A 20457-nucleotide genomic window follows, 5' to 3' on the forward strand; every position below is an offset into this window, starting at 1 on the left:
TCAGGACCCGGGCCTGGATAAAGAAAGCTTCGCGCCCCTGCTCGGACCTCAAACCCCACGTCGATCCTCCACACCCCTCCCCCAAATCGAGGCCGGGTCTTCGCCCCCGCTATCAGCCGCCGCGCCCCCGCTTACCACTGCGCTCATCCCAGAGTCAACCAGGCGGTCGTCAGCAGCTTGGACCCCGCGGAAGCAGAGGAGGAGGTGGCAACTTCACTTCCGGAAGTAACTTAAGACGCCCAGCGAGGGTGGCTCGGACCCCCGACCATAGAGGAGAGGTCGCACTCCTTTCCCAGCCCCCTGAACCCTGCGACCTCCTCGCTGCCTAGAGCGGCCACTCCCCGGCCAAAGAGTTCGACACATGCGTACTACCGTCGGTCCCACCCCTTCCTCTTCAGGGACCTAGAGGAGCCAGACCGTAACACGGCGAGGTTGACGCGTGTTTGTGTGGTCGTTACTTTCTGGCAGCTGTTTCTAAACCGGGACGAAATACATGTACGCAGAAGTTAAAGCAGTATTACAACTCCACACTGTACTTCCCATAGTTTTGTGTTTTTTTTTGCCTTCACGTTTTTATGCAGAAAATCAGGACTGTGGCGAAAGTTCCGTTTACAGTATTAAGAATAGAAATTAAAATGACCTTAGTACGTTTTTTCTCAAGGCGTCTTGATCCCTTGAGAATTCATGCCTATTTATCTGTTTTAAATCGTTCTGGAGGTTTTTAAATATATCATTTGGATGACTATTTCTACCTATCAAATTGTCAGAGCAAAAAGATTGGTAATGACCTGTGCCGGTGCCAGGAGTTTGTGAACTCATTATCTGGAGGATACTCCGGGAATAAATACCAGTATTTTTGTATGTGTGTGTGGTAAAACATACCTAACACGAAAGTTACCGTTTCTAAGTGTACAGTTCGGTCGTATTAACTATATTCACACTGTTGTGCAGTGTGAATCCATCACCATCCATCTCGAGGACTTTTTCTTCCTCCTAAACTGAAATTCTATGTCCCTTTAACACCTTATGGTTCCCCAGCTTCTGGTCACCACTATTCTTCTGTTTTTAATTAATTGAGTGGGGGAGGCAGAGACAGACTCCCGCATGCTTCCCACCCGCCACTAAGGGGTGATGCTCTGCCTGTCTGGGCTGCTGCTCCATTTCTCCACAACCGAGTTGTTTTAGCGCCTGAGGTGAGGCCATGGAGCCATCCTCAGTGCCCGAGGTAAACTTTGCTTGAACCATTGGAGCCACAACTGCAGGAGGGGAAGAGAGAGAGAGAGAGAGAGAGAGAGAGAGAAAGATGGAGGTGGGAGGAGGAACGAGTAGAGAAGCAGATGTGTATTTCTCCTGTGTGCCCTGATTGGGAATGGAACCAGGACTTCCACATGCCCACCCATGCTCTACCGCTGAGCCAACCTGCCAGGGCTGGTAACTGAAATATAGAAAAGAAAGGCTCTTAGCATAAATAATTTTTGGCAGAACTTGCTTTCTCTAAAACAGAGACTTTTAGCAGAACTTACTTTTTCTAAAAAGACTCCCTAATTCTGGCCTTGAGGCTGGTTTCCAAGACTATGGCCTTGGGCTAGCTTTGCAAGGTAGCAGGTGTTCTCAGAATGTTTCTCCTGAATTAACCCTGTGGATAAACATTGTAAGAAAGCTTGTTTCACTGCTTTGTCCTACTGCTATGCTTCCTCTCCTCCCCATTCCTCAATCAGTGTGTAATTTTGCCTTTATAAGCTAGTCTCAGACTGTAATTAGCTCCGCATTGATTTGAACGAGTTAGGTCTCCGTGTGGTTGCCGGCCAGCATTAAAGACTCCCTAATTTGGCTAATTGACTGTGTGGCAAGATGTCTGTTTCTCGCTGTTCCAATACAACAGTGACCACCATTCTACTTTCTGTCCTATGACTTTGATTACTTGAGGTACCACATATAACTGGAATTGTACAGTATTTTGCTGTGACTGGCTTATTTTATTTATTATTTTTATTTTATTTTTTTTTGTATTTTTCTGAAGTCAGAAGTGGGGAGGCAGTCAGACAGACTCCTGCATGCACCCAACCGGGATCCACCCGGCATGCCTACCAGGGGGCAACGTTCTGCCCATTTGAGGTGTTGCTCCACTGCAGCTGGAGCCATTCTAGCGCCTGAGGCGGAGGCCATGGAGCCATCCTCAGTGCCTGGGCCAACTTTGCTCCAATGGAGCCTTGGCTGCTGGAAAGAGAGAGATAGAGAGAAAGGAGAGGGGAAGGGTGGAGAAGCAGATGGGCACTTCTCCTGTGTGCCCTGACGGGGAATTGAACCTGGGACTTCCACACTCTGGGCCAGCGCTCTAACGCTGAACCAACCGGCCAGGGCTGTGACTGGCTTGTTTTACTTAGCATAATGTCCTCAAGGTTCATTTAGGTTGTAGCATGTCAGAATTTCCTCCCTTTTTTGGAGAGTGAGAGAGAGGGAGAGATGAGAAGCATTAATTTGTAGTTGTGGTACTTCAGTTGTTCATTAATTGCTTCCAATAGTGCCTTCACCCAGGGGCTCCAGCCGATCCAGTGACCCCTTGCTCAAGCCAGTGCTCTTTGGGCTCAAGCCAGCAACCATGGGATCATGTTGATGATCTCATGCTCAAGCCATATGAACCAGGCAGCGACTTTGGGGTTTCGAACCTGGGACCTCAGCCCCTCAGGTTGGCACTCTATCCACTGTGCTACCACCAGTTATGTCAGAATTTCTGTTGGAGACTGCAAGCTGACAGGGTCCTTGCAGTGTACATTTTTGGGGACCAAGGTGTGCGGGTCTAGCAGTGGGCTAACAGTCTGCCCAACCCCCCACCTCATGTGCTTTCTTGGGTTGCTATAGACTGTTTTCCCCACACCTCCGTGTTAGCTGTGATGCTGGAGTGTTTCTACTTGTCCCATCCCTACTTGTTTGATGAAGTTGCTAGAGGCAATTTACATGCATTTCCTCTCACCCTTTGTTTGTTCTGATGTTGGTTGATTTCAGTTATGCATGGTGGGGGATTCCTGTTTATGCCTCAGATGTGTGACTTTGTATCAGAGACTTCCTTATCTGCACATGGCTCTGCACTGTATAATAAAGCAGACCAGGGGCTTTGCTTTTGCTCTGGTTTGCCATCAGCTTGCAGAGGCCTCTGGATCCCATCCTTTCTTCTCTCTGAGTTTATTTCTTCATTCTGCACCATTCTCACTCAGGACCTGGAGAGTTACTAGCTGCCCTGGTCTAAGGCAAATTTCCTTCCTTTTTAAGTCTGAATAATACTCCAGTGTATGTATGTATCACATTTTGTTCATTCACCTGTTGATAGACACTTCGGTTGTTTCTACCTTTTAGCTATTGTGACTACACTGCTAATAGATAAGTGTACAAATACTTGTTCAAACCTCTGCTTTCAGTTCTGCTGGGTTTATGCCCAGAAGTGGCACTGCTGCCTTATATAATGCTATTTTTAATTTTTAAAGAACCACCATACTGTTCCATGATGGCTGCACTATTTTACATTCCCATCAACACTGCACAAAGTTCTAATTTCTCACCCAATGGGGTGGGAAATGGTGTCTCATTGTGGCTTTGATTTGCATTAATGATGTTGAGCATCTTTTCATGTGCTTCTTGGTCATTTATATATCTTCTTTGGAGAACTATTTGTTAAATCCTTTGTCCTTTTTTATTTTTTTAATTTTTTTTCTGAAGTTGGAAATGGGGAGGCAGTCAGACAGACTCTCGCATGCGCCTGACCCGGATCCACCCGGCATGCCCACCAGGGGGCGATGCTCTGCCCATGTGGGGCGTTGCTCTGTTGCAACCAGAGCCATTCTAGCGCCTGAGGCAGAGGCCACAGAGCCATCCTCAGCACCCGGGGCCAACTTTGCTCCAATGGAGCCTTGGCTGCGGGAGGAGAAGAGAGAGATAGAGAGGAAGGAGAGGGGGAGGGGTGGAGAAGTTTCCATTGATTTAGATAAGGAGAAAGGCCTTCTTGTGGGCCTATTACTAAACTCATGAGGTTCATTGCTGGGGGTGTTTTATTCAAAAATGAGATACAGTTGTCCCAACATCGTTTTATTTACTGCAAGTCAGAGGATTCATATCCAAAGCTCTGTCTTCTGAAAGGGAGGCTTAGCCATTGCTTATTGGTAAATTATGTTTGGATTTCTTCTTTGCAGTTGGCTATACTTATGTGGTTGGATTCCTGTCAAGTTCATCTTGTTTACAGTTGATCTGAAAAATACTGTGCTACATTTTAACATTTAGCAAGAATAGTATTTAGTAAGAATGGCCCAAACTTTGAGACCCATGTCCTATGTAACAGGACCTTATGGGGAAAATATGACCAGACTCTTATTTGTTTTTTAGAGTACTTAATATTTCCTTCTGGGGCGGGGAAATAATGGTTATCTTCTTTTCAAAAAGCACAGTGGTTTGCACTCAGTATTTCTCCCAAATCTAAGAGTGTGAATGCAGGGAAATGTGACAGCAAGTAAGAACTGTAATCACACCTTATATTTATTTATACAGTGCTTTGCAATTCACAAACATTATCACCACTGATCCTCAACCTTATTTAGAGGAAGAGGAAACTGAAGTTTTGAAAGGTTGAATATGTTCCAGCTCTAATAATGGCAGTGTTAGCCTTTGGAAGCAGGTCTTCTATCCAATTTCATAGTTGGCTTTAGCGAAACACCAAGGTGAATTCATTCATTCAGCCCATGTTTATTGAGCGTGTTCTATGTGTCACGCTTTGTAGGCTCTGCGCATCAGCCACAACAGCCAAACTCCTTTTGGCAAGACCTCATCTGCTTTGCTGTCCACATTCAGTGGCTGGTGCGGTAAAAAAACACCTCAGCTTTGCTTTCCTTATTACCTGTTTGAGTAACCTTCTCTCCCATTTTTATTATTGCAGCATCCTGCTCTTTTTCTTCAAAAAGATTGTCGGGCTTCCAAGTGGCAAGTTTGGTTCCTACTTGACTTTTCCCTCTTCCCCCTAAGTTAAGCTCCAATGGGACCTTATCTTTTCTGTTCATCACTGTATCCCCTTCCTCTCCTTTCAGAGTGCCTGGCACATAATAGGAACCCAGAGAGTATTTATCCTTTGACTGAATGTCAGGATATGAATATTTTTTCTTCTACATTGAACGGCCCAGGACCTGGCCTCCCAAGTTAGACCACGCCTTGGGGATTCCGGTAGCCACGCCCCTCCTCTGTCCCTAGAAAGAGTGAAGGGAACCCAGCCTTGGCCCCGCCCCGTCGTGACGCAAGGTCACGTGGCGCGCGCCAGCGCGCGCTGTTCCCGGAAATCGCCGCCGCGGTCCTCGTCGCTTTTTCCTTGGTCGCCGCCACTGCCGCCGACGCCTCCGCCGTGGCCGCGGAACTCTGCGAGTGGAACGGCTGAGGCGGCCCGGGCGGGGCCGGGGTTCTGGCCACCGTGCAGGATGGAGATAATAAGGAGCAGTGCGTGTCCGCTCTGTACCTCCCCGCGTCCCCACGGTCCCCGCACATTCGGCCTGCTAGGCCCGCACCACGGCCGGCCGATCCGCTTGGGGGGGGCCCGGGACTGAGACAGCCTCTCAGGATTTTGCCCCTCTCAGAGGCCGGTGTGCCTCTTGGGGGCTTGTCCCTCTGTGGCCTGTGCACCCTCGGAGGCCTCGTTCTTCCCCGGCCCCCCTCAGGGCTTTGCTCCTCCCTGGTCCGTACTCCCTCGGTCCCTGTCCCTTTCCTGCCCCCGTCCTTAGGAGCTCGTGGGCGGGAAGCCAGGCCACCGGTTCTGATGATCTTCTCGGTTTCTCCGCAGATTTTAAGAGTAATCTTCCCACAGTGTACCAGGCCATAGAGGAGGCGGACTTCCTCGCCATCGATGGGGAGTTCTCAGGTATCCCTCGCTTGCAAGCCCCCGGCTAGCACCTTGCAGTGCGTAGCCAGGGCTCCTCCTGACTTCCCTGCTCCTGACTTCGGCTCCCGGCCCCCTTTCCCTGTTGATAGCCTTGGGCAAGCTCCAGGAGTTTCAACATTTCCTCCGAAACGTTTCAGAAGCAGGGAAACGGGTTTGTGATTTTGGTACTCTTGAGAGTTGCAGATAGAAAATACGGGCTGCTTGGAACAGTTGGACAGCTGGGTGGTAGAGAGCTTGAGGGTTAGAGTCAGGTTTTTCTGTGTGTAGTACAATATACGTAGCAAAATGGACGGTTTTAACCAGTTTAAAGTAGTTTTACAATTCAGTGTCATTTAAGTACATTCACATTGTTGTACAACCATCCCCACCATCCACCTCCTCAAATTTTTCATCATCCCAAATGGGACCGCTACACTCCCTGAACTGCATGCAGTTCCCAATTTCTCCCCTCCTCTCCTGTCTCTGCCAACCACTATTTCTGTCTCTATGGATTTGGCTACTCTACGCATTTTCTGTAAGTGGAGTCATACAATATTTCTCCTGTGCGACGGACTTGAGCGTCAGGCTCTAGGTTTTTCTGAAAGTGTTGATTGCCTTACCTTGGCATGGGTGTGTGTGTGTGGGTACCAACATTTATAATTGCAAAAAGTCTTTTTTCTTTCTTTTTTTTTTTTTCATTTTTCTTGAAGCTGGAAACAGGGAGAGACAGTCAGACAGACTCCCGCATGCGCCCGACGGGGATCCACCCGGCATGCCCACCAGGGGGCGACGCTCTGCCCACCAGGGGGCGATGCTCTGCCCATCCTGGGCGTCGCCATGTTGCGACCAGAGCCACTCTAGCGCCTGAGGCAGAGGCCACAGAGCCATCCCCAGCACCTGGGCCATTTTTGCTCCAATGGAGCCTTGGCTGCGGGAGGGGAAGAGAGAGACAGAGAGGAAAGCGCTGCGGAGGGGTGGAGAAGCAAATGGGCGCTTCTGTGTGCCCTGGCTGGGAATCGAACCCCGGTCCTCCGCACGCTAGGCCGACCGGCCAGGGCAGTCTTTTTTCTTTGATTCAAAGACTAATTTTTAAATCGCTGTTGTCAGTATGAACAGTCGACTTTTATTTTTTTTGTATTTTTCTGAAGTGAGAGAAGCGGGGAGGCAGAGAGAAAGACTCTCGCCAGCCCCCAAGATCGACCTGGCATGCCCACTAGGAATCCACATGCCCGGCCAATGCTCTACTGCTGAGCCAACCGGCCAGGGTCTGGACATTCTTTGGTATAGCTATCCACTTTCGCTATCTGCATATACATGTTTAAAAAACTTCAGCTCTTTCAAAGGAATCTATGCTGGGAGTAAATACACATGTGGCGTTAATTGCACATGCCTTTTCTAGTTGAAGTCAGTTGTGGAGAAGTTAAGAATTTTCACAGAAATAATTTTTTTCTTGACCTCGAAAATACCTTTGTTGTGTAGCTGTTCCTCCAAACTGGTGGCCAAGGCAGAGACTCTTTAACAGTAATGTACTGATTATATATTAAAGTTTTGAAAGCAGCAAAACTTATAACTTAATCATAGAGATTGTTTTCTGAAATAATTACTCTGTTTTGAAAACCTATTTTAGACACTGTAACTGCCCATTCTCAAAGTGAAATATTCATGTCTCTAAATTCATTATGATGGAATTTAGGTTTATAGACAGTGAAATGAATGCTGATTTTGAAAAAGTGAAGTAGCCCTGGCCGGTTGGCTCAGCGGTAGAGCGTCGGCCTAGCGTGCGGAGGACCCGGGTTTGATTCCCGGCCAGGGCACACAGGAGAAGCGCCCATTTGCTTCTCCACCCCTCCGCCGCGCTTTCCTCTCTGTCTCTCTCTTCCCCTCCCGCAGCCAAGGCTCCATTGGAGCAAAGATGGCCCGGGTGCTGGGGATGGCTCTATGGCCTCTGCCTCAGGCGCTAGAGTGGCTCTGGTCGCAACATGGCGACGCCCAGGATGGGCAGAGCATCGCCCCCTGGTGGGCAGAGCGTTGCCCCATGGTGGGCATGCCGGGTGGATCCCGGTCGGGCGCATGCGGGAGTCTGTCTGTCTCTCCCTGTTTCCAGCTTCAGAAAAATGAAAAGAAAAAAAGAAAAAAAAAAAAAGTGAAGTAAAGAGAACTTTGTCATTTGGGAGAATATAAAATTGTAGAATAGTTGACCAACATTTTTACATTAGCATTTACTAACAAGTTAAAAAGTTTTATTTCTTAAAATCTAGGAATCAGTGATGGACCTTCAGTCACTGCATTAACAAATGGTTTTGACACTCCAGAAGAAAGGTATCAGAAGCTTAGAAAGGTAAGTGAATGTGCTAGAAAATCTTCCCCCCACCTCCATGATGGCCTCTTTACCGTTGTTAAACTTGCTCATTGACTTCTCAACCCCTGCTATGAAATGATATTTTAGTGTTACTTAAAACAACAGCAAAAATAATTGTTTGCTGGAAAACATTTTGGGGGAAGGCTTAGTATTTTCAGTGTTAATTTGACTTCTAGGTTATTTTAATCATTTGGTAATAGGCCTAATCTGATGCTCCGTGGTGGCTAGGTGTTTAATTGGGAAAAACATGAAGAAATGTATATAAATTAATAATTTTTCTGATACATAATCTGTAATCTGGTCTAGTTGGAGGTGTTCTGTCAAAGTCAAATTGAGGAATTAGAAAGCCCACCTGATTGAGAATACTGTTGCTCACATAGCATATATGGCGTTGTTTTGACAGATGTTTTATTTCCTTTTTCCAGCATTCCATGGACTTTTTGCTGTTTCAGTTTGGCCTTTGCACTTTTAAGTATGACAACATAAATTCAAAGTAGGTTGTTTTAACAAGTGGTGGGAATTCTTTTGTCATGGCATAATGTAATACCCTAAATCTCCTCTTATCTTATTTTCTCAGGTATATAATAAAGTCATTTAACTTCTATGTTTTCCCGAAACCCTTCAATAGATCCTCACCAGATGTCAAATTTGTTTGTCAGGTTAGTAGCGTAATTGTGTTTTTTTTTCTGTTATGAATTGCTGATGAGTCAGTGTGGATTTGTGAAATAAGAATTCTCTTTAAAATTTGTTTCTGCCACTAACTTTGGGCAAACCATTTCACTTCTCTGACCTTCAGTTTTAGGTTTGTAAATTAATTACACTGCCATCACCCCCTTTTCTTTGGAATAAATTAAGGAATAAGACATAAGGGATAAGCAGATGGAATCAGAACATGAGCTCCTTTTTTTTTGTGACAGAGAGACAGATAGGGACAGACAGACAGGAAGGGGAGAGATGAGAAGCATCAATTCTTCATTGTGGCACCTTAATTGTTCATTGATTGCTTTCTCATCTGTGCCTTGACTGGGGGGGGGGGGGGGCTACAACAGACTGAGTGACCCCTTGCTCAAGCCAGCAACCTTGGGTTCAAGTTGGTGAGCTGTGCTCAAACCAGATGAGCCCGCACTCAAGCCCGCTACCTCAGGGTTTCAAACCCGAGGTCCCAGTCCAATTGATGCTTTGTCCACTGTGCTACCGCCTGGTCAGGCATATGAGCTTTTTTTTTTTTATTTATTTTTATTTATTTATTTTTTTTCATTTTTCTGAAGCTGGAAACAGGGAGAGACAGTCAGACAGACTCCCGCATGCGCCCGACCGGGATCCACCCGGCACGCCCACCATGGGGCGACGCTCTGCCCACCAGGGGGCGATGCTCTGCCCATCCTGGGCGTCGCCATATTGCGACCAGAGCCACTCTAGCGCCTGAGGCAGAGGCCACAGAGCCATCCCCAGCGCCCAGGCCATCTTTGCTCCAATGGAGCCTCGGCTGCGGGAGGGGAAGAGAGAGACAGAGAGGAAGGCGCGGCGGAGGGGTGGAGAAGCAAATGGGCGCTTCTCCTATGTGCCCTGGCTGGGAATCGAACCCGGGTCCTCCGCACGCTAGGCCGACGCTCTACCGCTGAGCCAACCGGCCAGGGCAGGCATATGAGCTTTATTATTAGTGAACCTTTGAGAATTGTGTGAAATTCTCAAAACTTTGAGAACTGCATGAAGTGTTCCAGGTTTAGCCACAGAATGGCTTTGAGAACTTGGCTTCATAAGGCAGCTCTATTTGGGCTTTTTAGTATCTTACATCTGAATTGAACTTACAGACGCGGACCTGCAGGCTTCTTCCCATCCCATTCTTTTTGAACTCACCTCCAGGGGTAGAGCTTTATTTTCTGGAAGAGCAGAGTGTGTGTGTATTCTGTCTAAAAAGAGAGCTTCCAGAAGGAGCTAAACTATATACCCATGGTTCCTTTTCCCTGCGTATCAATTAGGAAAGGGAGGGTGTAAAAAAGATTAGTTTCCTCTTGAGTAGGAGAGGGCTTACTTTACGAGCCAAGGTAAACATATGGGACATTTCTCCTTAAAACATCCCCTTAAAAGTTGTTGTCACTGACTTGGTAGACAGTAAATACTAGTTTCTTTTTTCTTTCCTCTAATAATTTGTTATAATGAATAAAAATATGAGTAAGTGGCACAGTGTATAGATATGTGATTAAAGATGAGTGTTAATCTTCTCCCCTTACAATCTTGTTTTGTTGTTGGTTTCTTTTGCTGTGCAGAAGATTTTTAGTTTACTGTAGTCCCATTCATTTATATTTGCCTTGCCTTTGGGGTCAAATTCATAAAATGTTCTCTATGGCCAAGGTTCATAAGTTTGGTACCTATATTTTCTTCTATGTAATTTATTGTAAAGTACATAAATCAAAGGTAATGGGTAGTAAACCACAAATAGATTTTGTTAGTTCAAAGGGATTTTTAAAAAAAATTACAGTAATAAATACCTAACATAAAATTTAGCATTTAAAATGGTTTTAAGTTCAGTGGCATTAGGTACATTTACATCATTGTGCAACTTAAAGGGTATTATTTGGTTGGAAAATACATAGCTTCAGAAATGGAATAGATGAATCATTGACTGGATTTTTTTAAAAAGAAGTTAGGATGTTTTGGAGTGACAGGGGATAGGAATGCCTTTCCGTAGTCCATCTTTGATGCCTCTGTCAGTAATAGAATGTGTAGGTGGGCAGAATCGCATGACAGCGCAGGCATGGGAGTTAGAAGGAGACTTGTGGTCCAAGTTAGAAGACTCTGGTTCTTGGTTCAGAACAGGATGAAAAGGGAAGACCTCAGGGAAAAGATTGCTGATTTTTAACCACAGAAATTCTGGACATAATGGAAAGTGATATATATGTACCTGAATGTTTGTGTGTGGTTAGCAGCAGATAGGATTGTTTTTTATATTTCACCATATTTGAAAAAGAATTTATGTTGGCAAATAAAGATACATATGGTACTCACCTTTTAACGTAAGATTAAAAAAATAAATGAAAAATTGGAAGAGAGAAAAATTAGATATGATTACTATAGTATAATTAGAACATGGAATTGGTGCTAAAGAAAGCCTCCACTCTGTCTCCAGGCGTTCTACCAGCTAAGAAAAGGGCAAAACACACAATCTGTGACCATAGGATCAAAATAAACCAGAGCTCGGGAGAGAGTAGAGCAGCTGTTCTCAACCTGTGGGTTGCGACCCCGGCGGGGGTCGAACGACCAAAACACAGGGGTCACCTAAAGCCATCGGAAATACATATTTTTGCCAATTGGATGAATATATGTTTACCAAGTAAATTAAATATTGTGAAACAGGATATTTGTTTTATAAGCTATAAAGGAGCTGAGCCAGTATAGTTTAAGTAAATTAATGGATTGTTTGGCAGCCTGGGAGTAGAAATCCCTTGTCTTTTGACCTTTGGCTTGTTGGTTCCTTGTCTGATTGTCTGTTTACTCACCTGAGTTACTTGTCCGCTTGTGTTGACATCCTTGCCACCAACATTACTGAAATGTATATTCTCTTTATTCCTGTTTTAGAGCTCAAGCATTGATTTTCTAGCAAGCCAAGGATTTGATTTTAATAAAGTTTTTCGCAATGGTAAGATTGTATGACTTATCTTAGAACTTGTAAATATGGATTTTTTTGAGAATTATCTTTTTGTGCTTCTTGTCTGAGACAATCTCAGATTTCCTGTCCATCACATGAAGCCTTAGTTTTAAAAACATCCTTTCATTGTGTCTTTTTTTCCTCAAGTCTAATCCCATGAAAGGAACAGGAGAGTAGATACTGCTTCCTTTAGCTCTAATGAGGCCTCTCAAACTCCTGCTTTTATTGAGTGGAGTTTACTCATAATTTATTTTATGATTTAACTACTTATACATAGTTATAACATAGAATAACATAGTTGTTCATAGTTTAATGTGTGTGACTTACCTAACACCTGTGAGGATGCTTCTGTTTTTTTTTCCAGTGAGACAAATGGTGTGGTATAGTACTTTAAAAGTCTCTATGTTCCAGTAATCTTCTGTAATGGAAAACTCCCTTTTCTTATGGTGCTTGTTTTATAATTGGAGATGGTTTCTCTATTTTCATGGGGAAAAAAATGTCTGCACAGACTACAATCATGATGACTAACTTGCTGCTATGATAAGCTGAGCTCCCTGAAGAAAGGGACTTGGGTCTCGTTCCAGGCCCTTGGAGCATAGCATGAGTCCTTTTCTTTAATGGAGGTGACCATTAAATATCTGATGAGTGTGTGTTTGTCATTAGAGCACACCAGCATGATTGTCCTTCCTCTGTTCATTTATTTTCTGAACAGTGTTTGGAAAACCTCCGGTTTTTTACTGGCAGTATTAATTAAGCACGTGCTGCCGTAAGGTCAATAACTACTTTTTTTTTTTAAATACTTTATTTATTTATTGATTTTACAGAGACAGGAGAGAAAGGGAGCATGGTTTGGGAAGTATCAATTCATAGGTGCTTCATGTTAGTTGTTCATTGCTTGCTTGTTGTATGTGCCTTGGCCAGGGCAGCCCAGGGTTTTGAACCGGCAACCTTGGCATTCCAGGCCGAAGGTTTATCCACTATGCCACCACAGGCCAGGCAATAACTACTTTTAATTTAATTATTTTCCTAAATTGTATTCTTTTCCATGATGAATATAGAATTATTGAGTAAGGTAAAGAAGGAGATATTTTTTAACAAAAGCACTAGAACAGAGGCCGCAAATTTCATTTCCCCTCAGTGTGGTCTTCTTGGGAGGCCTTTAGAACCCATGCCCTGTTGTTTTTTACTTGCTTCAGTAGTGCTGCATCATAATTTCTATTGATAATACTGAATTTTGGAAATGCCAGAAAGTATTTTGGAGCCCAAACTGCTGAACATACTAAGTGAACCAACTGGCTAACACAATTTGGTTATATGAAATAATTTTTTCTTTTGGCTTGTACTTGACTCTGAAAGCCCTTATAAAACAAAAGTTCCAAATGTAGTTGGAGCACTATATTGGAATAAGCGCAAGAATGTTTTGAAGAAATTACTTTAACCAGGCTCATATGGATGTAGTATAGTTTCCAGCCTGATGGTTTTATGGTTTTATTCTGAAAAAAGGAGAAAGACAGCCAAATTAGAGTGTGTCTCTTCTCATGATTTTATAGTCAGACGTTAGACTGTTTTAGTCACAGATGAATCTGGACTTCCAGGCCATCTATTATTACCAGTATTCTTATCTTCATGCTCCTGTTGATATTCTAAATCTCATCTAGACCTTCACTTATCAGATCTTTCCAGTTGTGCTCTGCAAATGCCAGACCCTTTTCTCCAGGTGGTCTTGTTCACAGTGCCTTAGACTTCCTTTTTTGAAACAGAACCAGGTGACTCCTTGTTACTTGTTCTCCCTGCAGCCTCTCAAATGCAGGTGGTTTCTCCCCTGCTCTTTCTATTAGGTGATGGTAGATATCGTTGCTTCCCCATGCCACTTTCAAACTATGTACTTGAATTCCCTCTTCTCAGGAGCTACGTACAGTTCTCAGGACTGTCACCCAGCTCTGCTCCCCCCCTTTCTGCTGACTTTATGGGCATGAAATTCATTGATAGCCTCGGCTATTCATGATGTCTTTCCGCTCCTTCCTCTTTCCTCATTCTGGGTGACTTCTGCATTCACAAGGATGACCAGCAAATGCTGTCTTGTCTGTTTTTTGACCCGGTGGTCAGCAGTCCTTGGTCCTGCCTCCCCCTTAGCCATTGACTCTCTTGGTAGCATTGTGAGTCTTATCACCCACTTCCAGAATTTCTCTTTGAGAGCATCACCTCTTGTCCTTCTCATTCCCTTACTCTAGGACCTTATTTCAGCAATCTGTTGATCTCCATTGCTTTTTCACTATCAGTGTTCTTCTGTTCTCCTGTCTTAACTTTTTTCATTATCCACATGGTTCATCAAAACCTTCTTTCCCTCCCTTGCTCCTCTCTCCCTTCATCTCACTTGCCTAACAAAGTCCCAGCATGTTTCTGAGGATCTGAATATTGTTGGAAAACATGACATACCTAAGCTAATTTGTTACTTTAAATTCATGACCACAAGTTTCAAATAAACAGGCTCAAAAATCCTACTTTTTTGACTTAGAAATTCCATTTCCAGCTCCTTAAAATGCCCGTTTTTTATTACCTTATTCTCGTCAAACTTCCCACCTCACCCAATGACCATGCCTCTCAGTGGAAATAGAAAAAAGCAGAGGCCTGTCCTGTGGTGGCACAGTGAATAAGGTGTCAACCTGGAACGCTGAGATTGCCGGTTCAAGACCCCTGGCTTGCCCGGTCAAGGCACATACGAGAAGCAATTGTGAAATTGTGCTTCCCATTCCTCCTTTCTGTCTTTCTCTTCTCTCTAAATCAATAAAATAAAATCTAAAAAAAAAAAAGAAAAAAGAATCTGCGTTGAGTCCATTAAAAAAAATAAGAAAAAAGCAGAGAAGAGCTGCTGCATTCTCACCACTGGGCCCATGTCTGGACCCAGGCTTCTTACTTCTGTTCTTTACAGTGAAGTGGAGTCCTGCACCCATCAACAGACAGTCCCTGTCTCCTTGTCAAGTACTGGCTCCTCCAGTTTGCCCTCCTCTCTCCTGAATTATTTTCCCTTCTCTGCTGGATCATTTATATTTATATTTTTCCTAACCTTGAACTGAATTTGGTAGTTTCTTCCATAATGAATGTAGATAATAACCTCAATTAGTGTTAGTATCTGTTGACAGATGGGATTTTCTTTAAAAATAAAATTATTGATATATTTTAGAAAGAGAAGAAGGGAGGGGAAAAAGAAACATTGATTTGTTGTTCCACTTATTTATGCATTTATTGGTTGATTCTGGTATGTACCCTGACTAGAGATTGAACCTAGAACTTTGGTGTATTGGGAACAATGCTCTAACCAATTGAGCTACCCAGCCAGGTCGACAGATGTGACTTTGTAATTGATCATTCTTTCTACAAAGTTAGTGTCTCTTGGCTTTTACAACCATTCATATCCTGGTGTTGCCTAAATTTTTCTCTCAACACCTTTCTTCAATACTATAGACTTAGATATATTTTTAATTTGTGTATATAGCCATAGATGATTTCATATACCCAGGACATAGCTTTTGGTTTTCATTCTGGAGTCCCAAACCTGTTCTTTGCTTAGTTGTCCCCACCTCATTAAGTGGCCCTTTCATCTTCCCAATTGCTTAAACTTAACAGCATCATTTAAAAAATTATCGATTGATTTTAGAATGAGAGGAAGGAAGAGAGAGAGACACACACACAAAAACATTGCTGTTCCAGTATGTGTCCTCCCTGCAACCTTGTGTCTCTATATGATGCTCTGACCAACTGAGCTACCCGGCCAGGGCTAGCATCCTTTTCCTTTTGCTCTTTTCTTTATTCCACATCTCTGTTGTTATCAGTAGGTTCTATCTTTTCTATCTTTAAAATCATTCAATCCATCTTTATTGCTTAAGCCAGGGTACAAACTCTGGCTCACTTCCTATTTTGTAAATAAAGTTTTATTGGGACACAGTCATGCCCATTGATTTTCTCATTGTATATTATTACTCTTCATGCTACAAGAGCAAAGCTGAGTAGTTGTGACAGAGACACCTCCCCCCATCTGTCCCACAAGCCTAAAACATTAACATTTATTTCTTTAAGAAGTTTACTGATTTCTGATAAAAGTGATCATCTCTTGCTTGGGTAATTTTAGTAGACAACTGCTTGTAGTTCTGAGTTCCTTACTTCAACTTTCATAGGATTCAAAGTGTTCTTTTTTTTTTTTCTGAAGTAAGAAGTGAGGAGGCAGAGACAGACTCCCGCATACACCCAACCAGGATCCACCCGGCATGCCCACTAGGGGGCAATGCTCAGCTCACCTGGGTGTTGCCCCGATGCAACTGGAGCCATTCCAGTGCCTGAGGTAGAGGCCATGGAACCATCCTTAGCGCCTGGGCCAACTTTGCTCCAATGGAGCCTTGGCTGTGGGAGGGGAAGAGAGAGACAGAGAGAAAGGTGAAGGGGATGGGTGGAGAAGCAGATGGGCGCTTCTCCTGTGTGCCCTGGCTGGGAATCAAACCCGGGACTTCTACATGCTAGGCTGATGCTCTACCGCTGAGCCAACTAGCCAGGACCCAAAATGATCTTTTTAAAACATGAAGCAGGTAATGGAATATCTTGCTTAAAATCTTGTCATGGCATCCCATTGCTCTTAGAGTATAATACATTTTTACTGTGGCCTGCAAAGGCCTGTGTAATCTTGCTCTGTCCTCTTTCCAACCTGGTGTCATGCTGTTCTCCTGTTCATTGTATTCTGGCCATACCAACTTCCCGTGCTGTTTTTTGAAAAATCCTGCCATTTCCCTCTGCTGTATGTTTATACTTACTTTCCTGCTGGAAATACTCTTCCTCCAGTTCTTTGCATGTCTGATTTCATCCTTATTCTTTGGGTCTTCACTCACAGTGTTCTCTGATCATCCTGGCTAAAGTCATTCCCCATTCCCTTCACTACAGAGCAGCATATATCTACTTTGCTCGCTGTTGGATCCCCCAGTGCCTCATGTAGTTCCTGGGACAGCATAAGTGCCAAATAAAATTTTGTTGAAAGAAGAATGAATGAAAGGAATGTATGAATAGACAAATGTATTTCAAAATCATTTGCTTTTTCTGTTGATTTTTTGAGATATAGTTAAATATGCTGTCTTTTCTGAGTATTTTAGACTGGTTTGTTAAACAATTTTTATGTTAAAGTTACTTCTACTAATACATTCTTTTAAAAACTATGTTTAGGAATTCCATATTTAAATAAGGAAGAAGAAAGACAGTTAAGAGAGCAGTATGATGAAAAACATTTACAGTCTAACGGTGCGGGAGCTCTATCGTATGTGTCTCCTAACACATCGAAATGTCCTGTGACAATTCCTGAGGATCAGAAGAAGTTTATTGACCAAGTGGTGTAAGTTCCTAATCTGGAACCAAGTGTGCATTATGTAATGTGTATTGGGGCATGACTGGCAGCTGTGTGTTGAACTTGCTCTATACATACACACTACACAACAGAGGTGTGATGTTACTATTGGCAGGATTTAATTATGACATCTAAATTTGTATGACAATAGCACATTGTAAATTGGATTCTGTGTACTGTACTTAGACTTGGGAAGACCTTCTGCAAGGGCCTGATGGTCACTGTCTAGTTTCTCTAAAGGCAGAGGACTGAAACAGGTCCATCTTGATATTTGTAACATGTCCCTGTATTTTTCTCTTGTAGTTAAGTTTCTGACAAGCCAATGTGCAATTGAAGGAATATCTAGACTTGCTTAGTTTACTTATCGGTATAACCACTTTACTAGAAAAATAAAAATTTAAATTACTTGTATTGATGTAGACTTGAGAGATTGTCACTACTTCATTAATAACAACAGTAATAAAAAGAATATGCTAAAATACATTATTTTTCTTTAAGCCTTACTGACCTAAAAAGTTATAACATGATTTGGTAAAATTACATTGTTATCTGTTCTTAGATTTAGCTAGCTTTTGAGTGTGATTATTCTGTTTGTTGATGACTTTTTTCCGTAAAGGTGTTGACAGACATGTTTTTGTTTTAATTCCTCAGAAAGAAAATAGAAGATTTATTACAACATGAGGAAAATAAGAACTTGGATTTAGAGCCATGTACGGGGTTAGTTGCCCTGAATCTTTTCACATCTCCTTTTTGGGGAAAGGTAGATGATTTCTGGCATGTGCTGTATTTGGTCTTTTAAAAACACCTTCATAAATAGTCTTTTATTAGAGGCATGCTCTCAGGATTTAAGCACTAACTTTAATACAGTGGGGATGATGGTATATTGAGATACTGAATGAATGCTTTGTCCCATCCTGCAGGGGGAGAAAACTATTACATAACTTTGGCTGAAAGTTATGCTCAAGAGTGGCATAATTGTTTTAGCCTCAAAAAGTACTTAATACATAAAGTCTTCAGAACAGACGAATTTATTCTCAGGCTACCTCTAGCCTTTTAATTTTTGTCTGTGGTAAAAAAACAAACCAGTGTATCAGAGTCAGTAATTTCAACATCCTACTTTTTTTTTAACTTTGTGACTAGCTTCACAAAATGTTTTAGTGCATCTCTCTTGAACTCTTTATTTAAGCCACAAGAAATAATGCTTTTGTTAGACAGGAACTTCTACTGCTTCTATAAAGTAGTAATAATAATATATTAAAGAACATTTTGATGAAGACAAGTGGTGAGGAATCCTCACACCTCAAACATCTTGTCCCCCCTTTTCAATTTTGTTTATTCATTTTAGAGAAGGGAAAGAAAGAGAGGAGGGGGTGGGGAGCAGGAAGCATCAACTCCTATATGTGCCTTGACCAGGCAAGCCCAGGGTTTTTTTTGACTGGTGACCTCAGCGCTCCAGGTTGCCACTTTATCCACTGTGCCACCACAGGTCAGGCCTGCCCATTTTTGTTTGCATATTTACCTGTCATTTTTACTGATGTCTCTTAAAAATTAAATGTCTTTTCCTATCAGGGCTTGATCACTTAGGGTTTTCTTTTAATGTGTCAAGACCAATACCTTTTCTTTGTTTTTATAGGTTCCAAAGAAAACTAATTTATCAGACATTGAGTTGGAAGTAAGTGTTTATATTATATGCAAGAGCTCTGTAAGAGACCCTGGATTTAAAAAATAAATATAATCTGTTCTCATTTCATTTATAGAATTCTGCTGTACTTGGTGATTTGACCATTCCATGTTGTTGTGCAGTGCTGAAATTTCCCCCATTTTCTTAGCTTGAGTACCCACTTAATTTGTTATTGCTTTTTATTAGATGCTATAAAGCCTTTTAAAATTTCTTTTAATTATTACTTCAGCTTTGTCTATTAAGTTCTAGATGTGTGGTGTTTTTGTTCTTTGAAAGTACATGGTCAAGATTTTTTTTTAAGGACTAGGATATACTCAGCTGAATTCCTTTTCTACGTCAGGGGTTAGAACTATGGATGGATTTTGAGAGGTCTGTGAATTCCCTGAAATATCTAAAATTTTGTATGTGTATTTTTCTGGATGTTTCCATTGGTTTTATTCTGTTTCAAGTGGATCTCTAAACCCAAAATTGAACGTCAGTATTAGAGAATTTGATGTTTGCATTTGTCTTTGTTTGGCGTTCTTGTTCATCCATTAGAATCTGCCAATGACATGTATACTGGAAATTTACTTTGAACATAAAAGGAAAAGGGCCATTGTTGTTAGACCAGGTTCCTTTCCTTTCATATTTTTCTTGTCCCTTACTTTATGTAGGTTCCAGATTCCTCTGCGTGGCTGATACAAACTACCATGCCAGACTACAGAGTTATTCCTCTCAAGTCTCCCGTGTCTGTACCCATACTACCTAAAAAGACCTTCAAAATCAGTTAGGAAGTAAACATTATTGTATTTGGAAGAAAAATTTGTGTGGTAGTGAGCTGACTGTATTATGTGATGCAAGACATCTCAGAAAATGCCTAAGTCCTAAAAAAAATTAATTTGAAATCAGATACATTCCTATGTGTTTAAGAGCAAAGATAGGGAAATACACTGCTTACCAAAATTAGGGGATATTTTGTCACTTCGTATTCATTTTGAAATATCCCCTAATTTTTGTGAGCAGTATAGTTAGCTGGTGGAATGTTATGGAATAGGCTTATTGTAAAGTCTTCATTATAGTAATACTTAATTCATATTTAGTAAAGTTAAATTATAGATTTATAGTTGCTTTAAAAATAGTTACAGTTTTAGCTGTCATTGTGTCATCTATTGATATCATGTTTTCTTCCTTTTCTTTAGGTATCCCAAAGGCATTCATGTTGAGACTTTAGAAACTGAAAAGGTAACCTCCAGAATTGTCCAGGTCTAGCAATTAAAGTACATGCAATGATAAATGGATAGGTCACAGTCAGAATTCACTTCTTGATCCTGCTCATTTGACTCTGCTCTTTATGAGCTGGGTGATCTTGGGCATGGTTAACTTCTCTGAGCCTCATTTTCCTCATTTCTACCTTGGGGGTTAGCATGATAAATGATGATCTGTATCTATCTTACAGCTTTTTTATGGTGGTCCAGTGGGTAAATGGAAGTGAATAGGCTTTGTAAACTTGAAAGCATGCAGGTGTTTA

The 20457-nt window shown here is 42.4% G+C and overlaps 2 protein-coding genes across 3 annotated transcripts in view; one reads left to right on the forward strand and one right to left on the reverse strand.

Annotated features, from left to right (window-relative positions):
- The window catches only part of BFAR (bifunctional apoptosis regulator), a 39020-nt gene extending 38647 nt beyond the window's left edge, over positions 1-373 (reverse strand). Inside the window, exon 1 of the mRNA XM_066382568.1 lies at positions 136-373. The gene's annotated coding sequence lies outside the window, so the exon portion shown is untranslated. The remainder of the gene's footprint in view (positions 1-135) is intronic.
- Positions 374-5284: 4911 nt separating this feature from the next.
- PARN (poly(A)-specific ribonuclease) overlaps positions 5285-20457 on the forward strand; it is a 166664-nt gene continuing 151491 nt past the window's right edge. The window contains exons 1-10 of one of the 2 annotated variants that reach the window (XR_010751159.1): positions 5285-5466; positions 5807-5884; positions 8143-8222; positions 8669-8736; positions 8821-8902; positions 11820-11880; positions 17092-17257; positions 17921-17986; positions 18903-18941; positions 20129-20171. Coding sequence is in view for 1 of the 2 variants with exons in the window: in XM_066382573.1 (XP_066238670.1) it covers positions 5448-5466; positions 5807-5884; positions 8143-8222; positions 8669-8736; positions 8821-8902; positions 11820-11880; positions 17092-17257; positions 17921-17986; positions 18903-18941; positions 20129-20171 (702 nt within the window). In the remaining variant the exon portion in view is untranslated. The remainder of the gene's footprint in view (positions 5467-5806; positions 5885-8142; positions 8223-8668; positions 8737-8820; positions 8903-11819; positions 11881-17091; positions 17258-17920; positions 17987-18902; positions 18942-20128; positions 20172-20457) is intronic. The other variant, XM_066382573.1, reaches the window with a different exon arrangement.

The sequence above is a fragment of the Saccopteryx leptura genome, chromosome 4 (assembly GCF_036850995.1).
Source record: "Saccopteryx leptura isolate mSacLep1 chromosome 4, mSacLep1_pri_phased_curated, whole genome shotgun sequence".
Classification (NCBI taxonomy): Eukaryota; Metazoa; Chordata; class Mammalia; order Chiroptera; family Emballonuridae; genus Saccopteryx; species Saccopteryx leptura.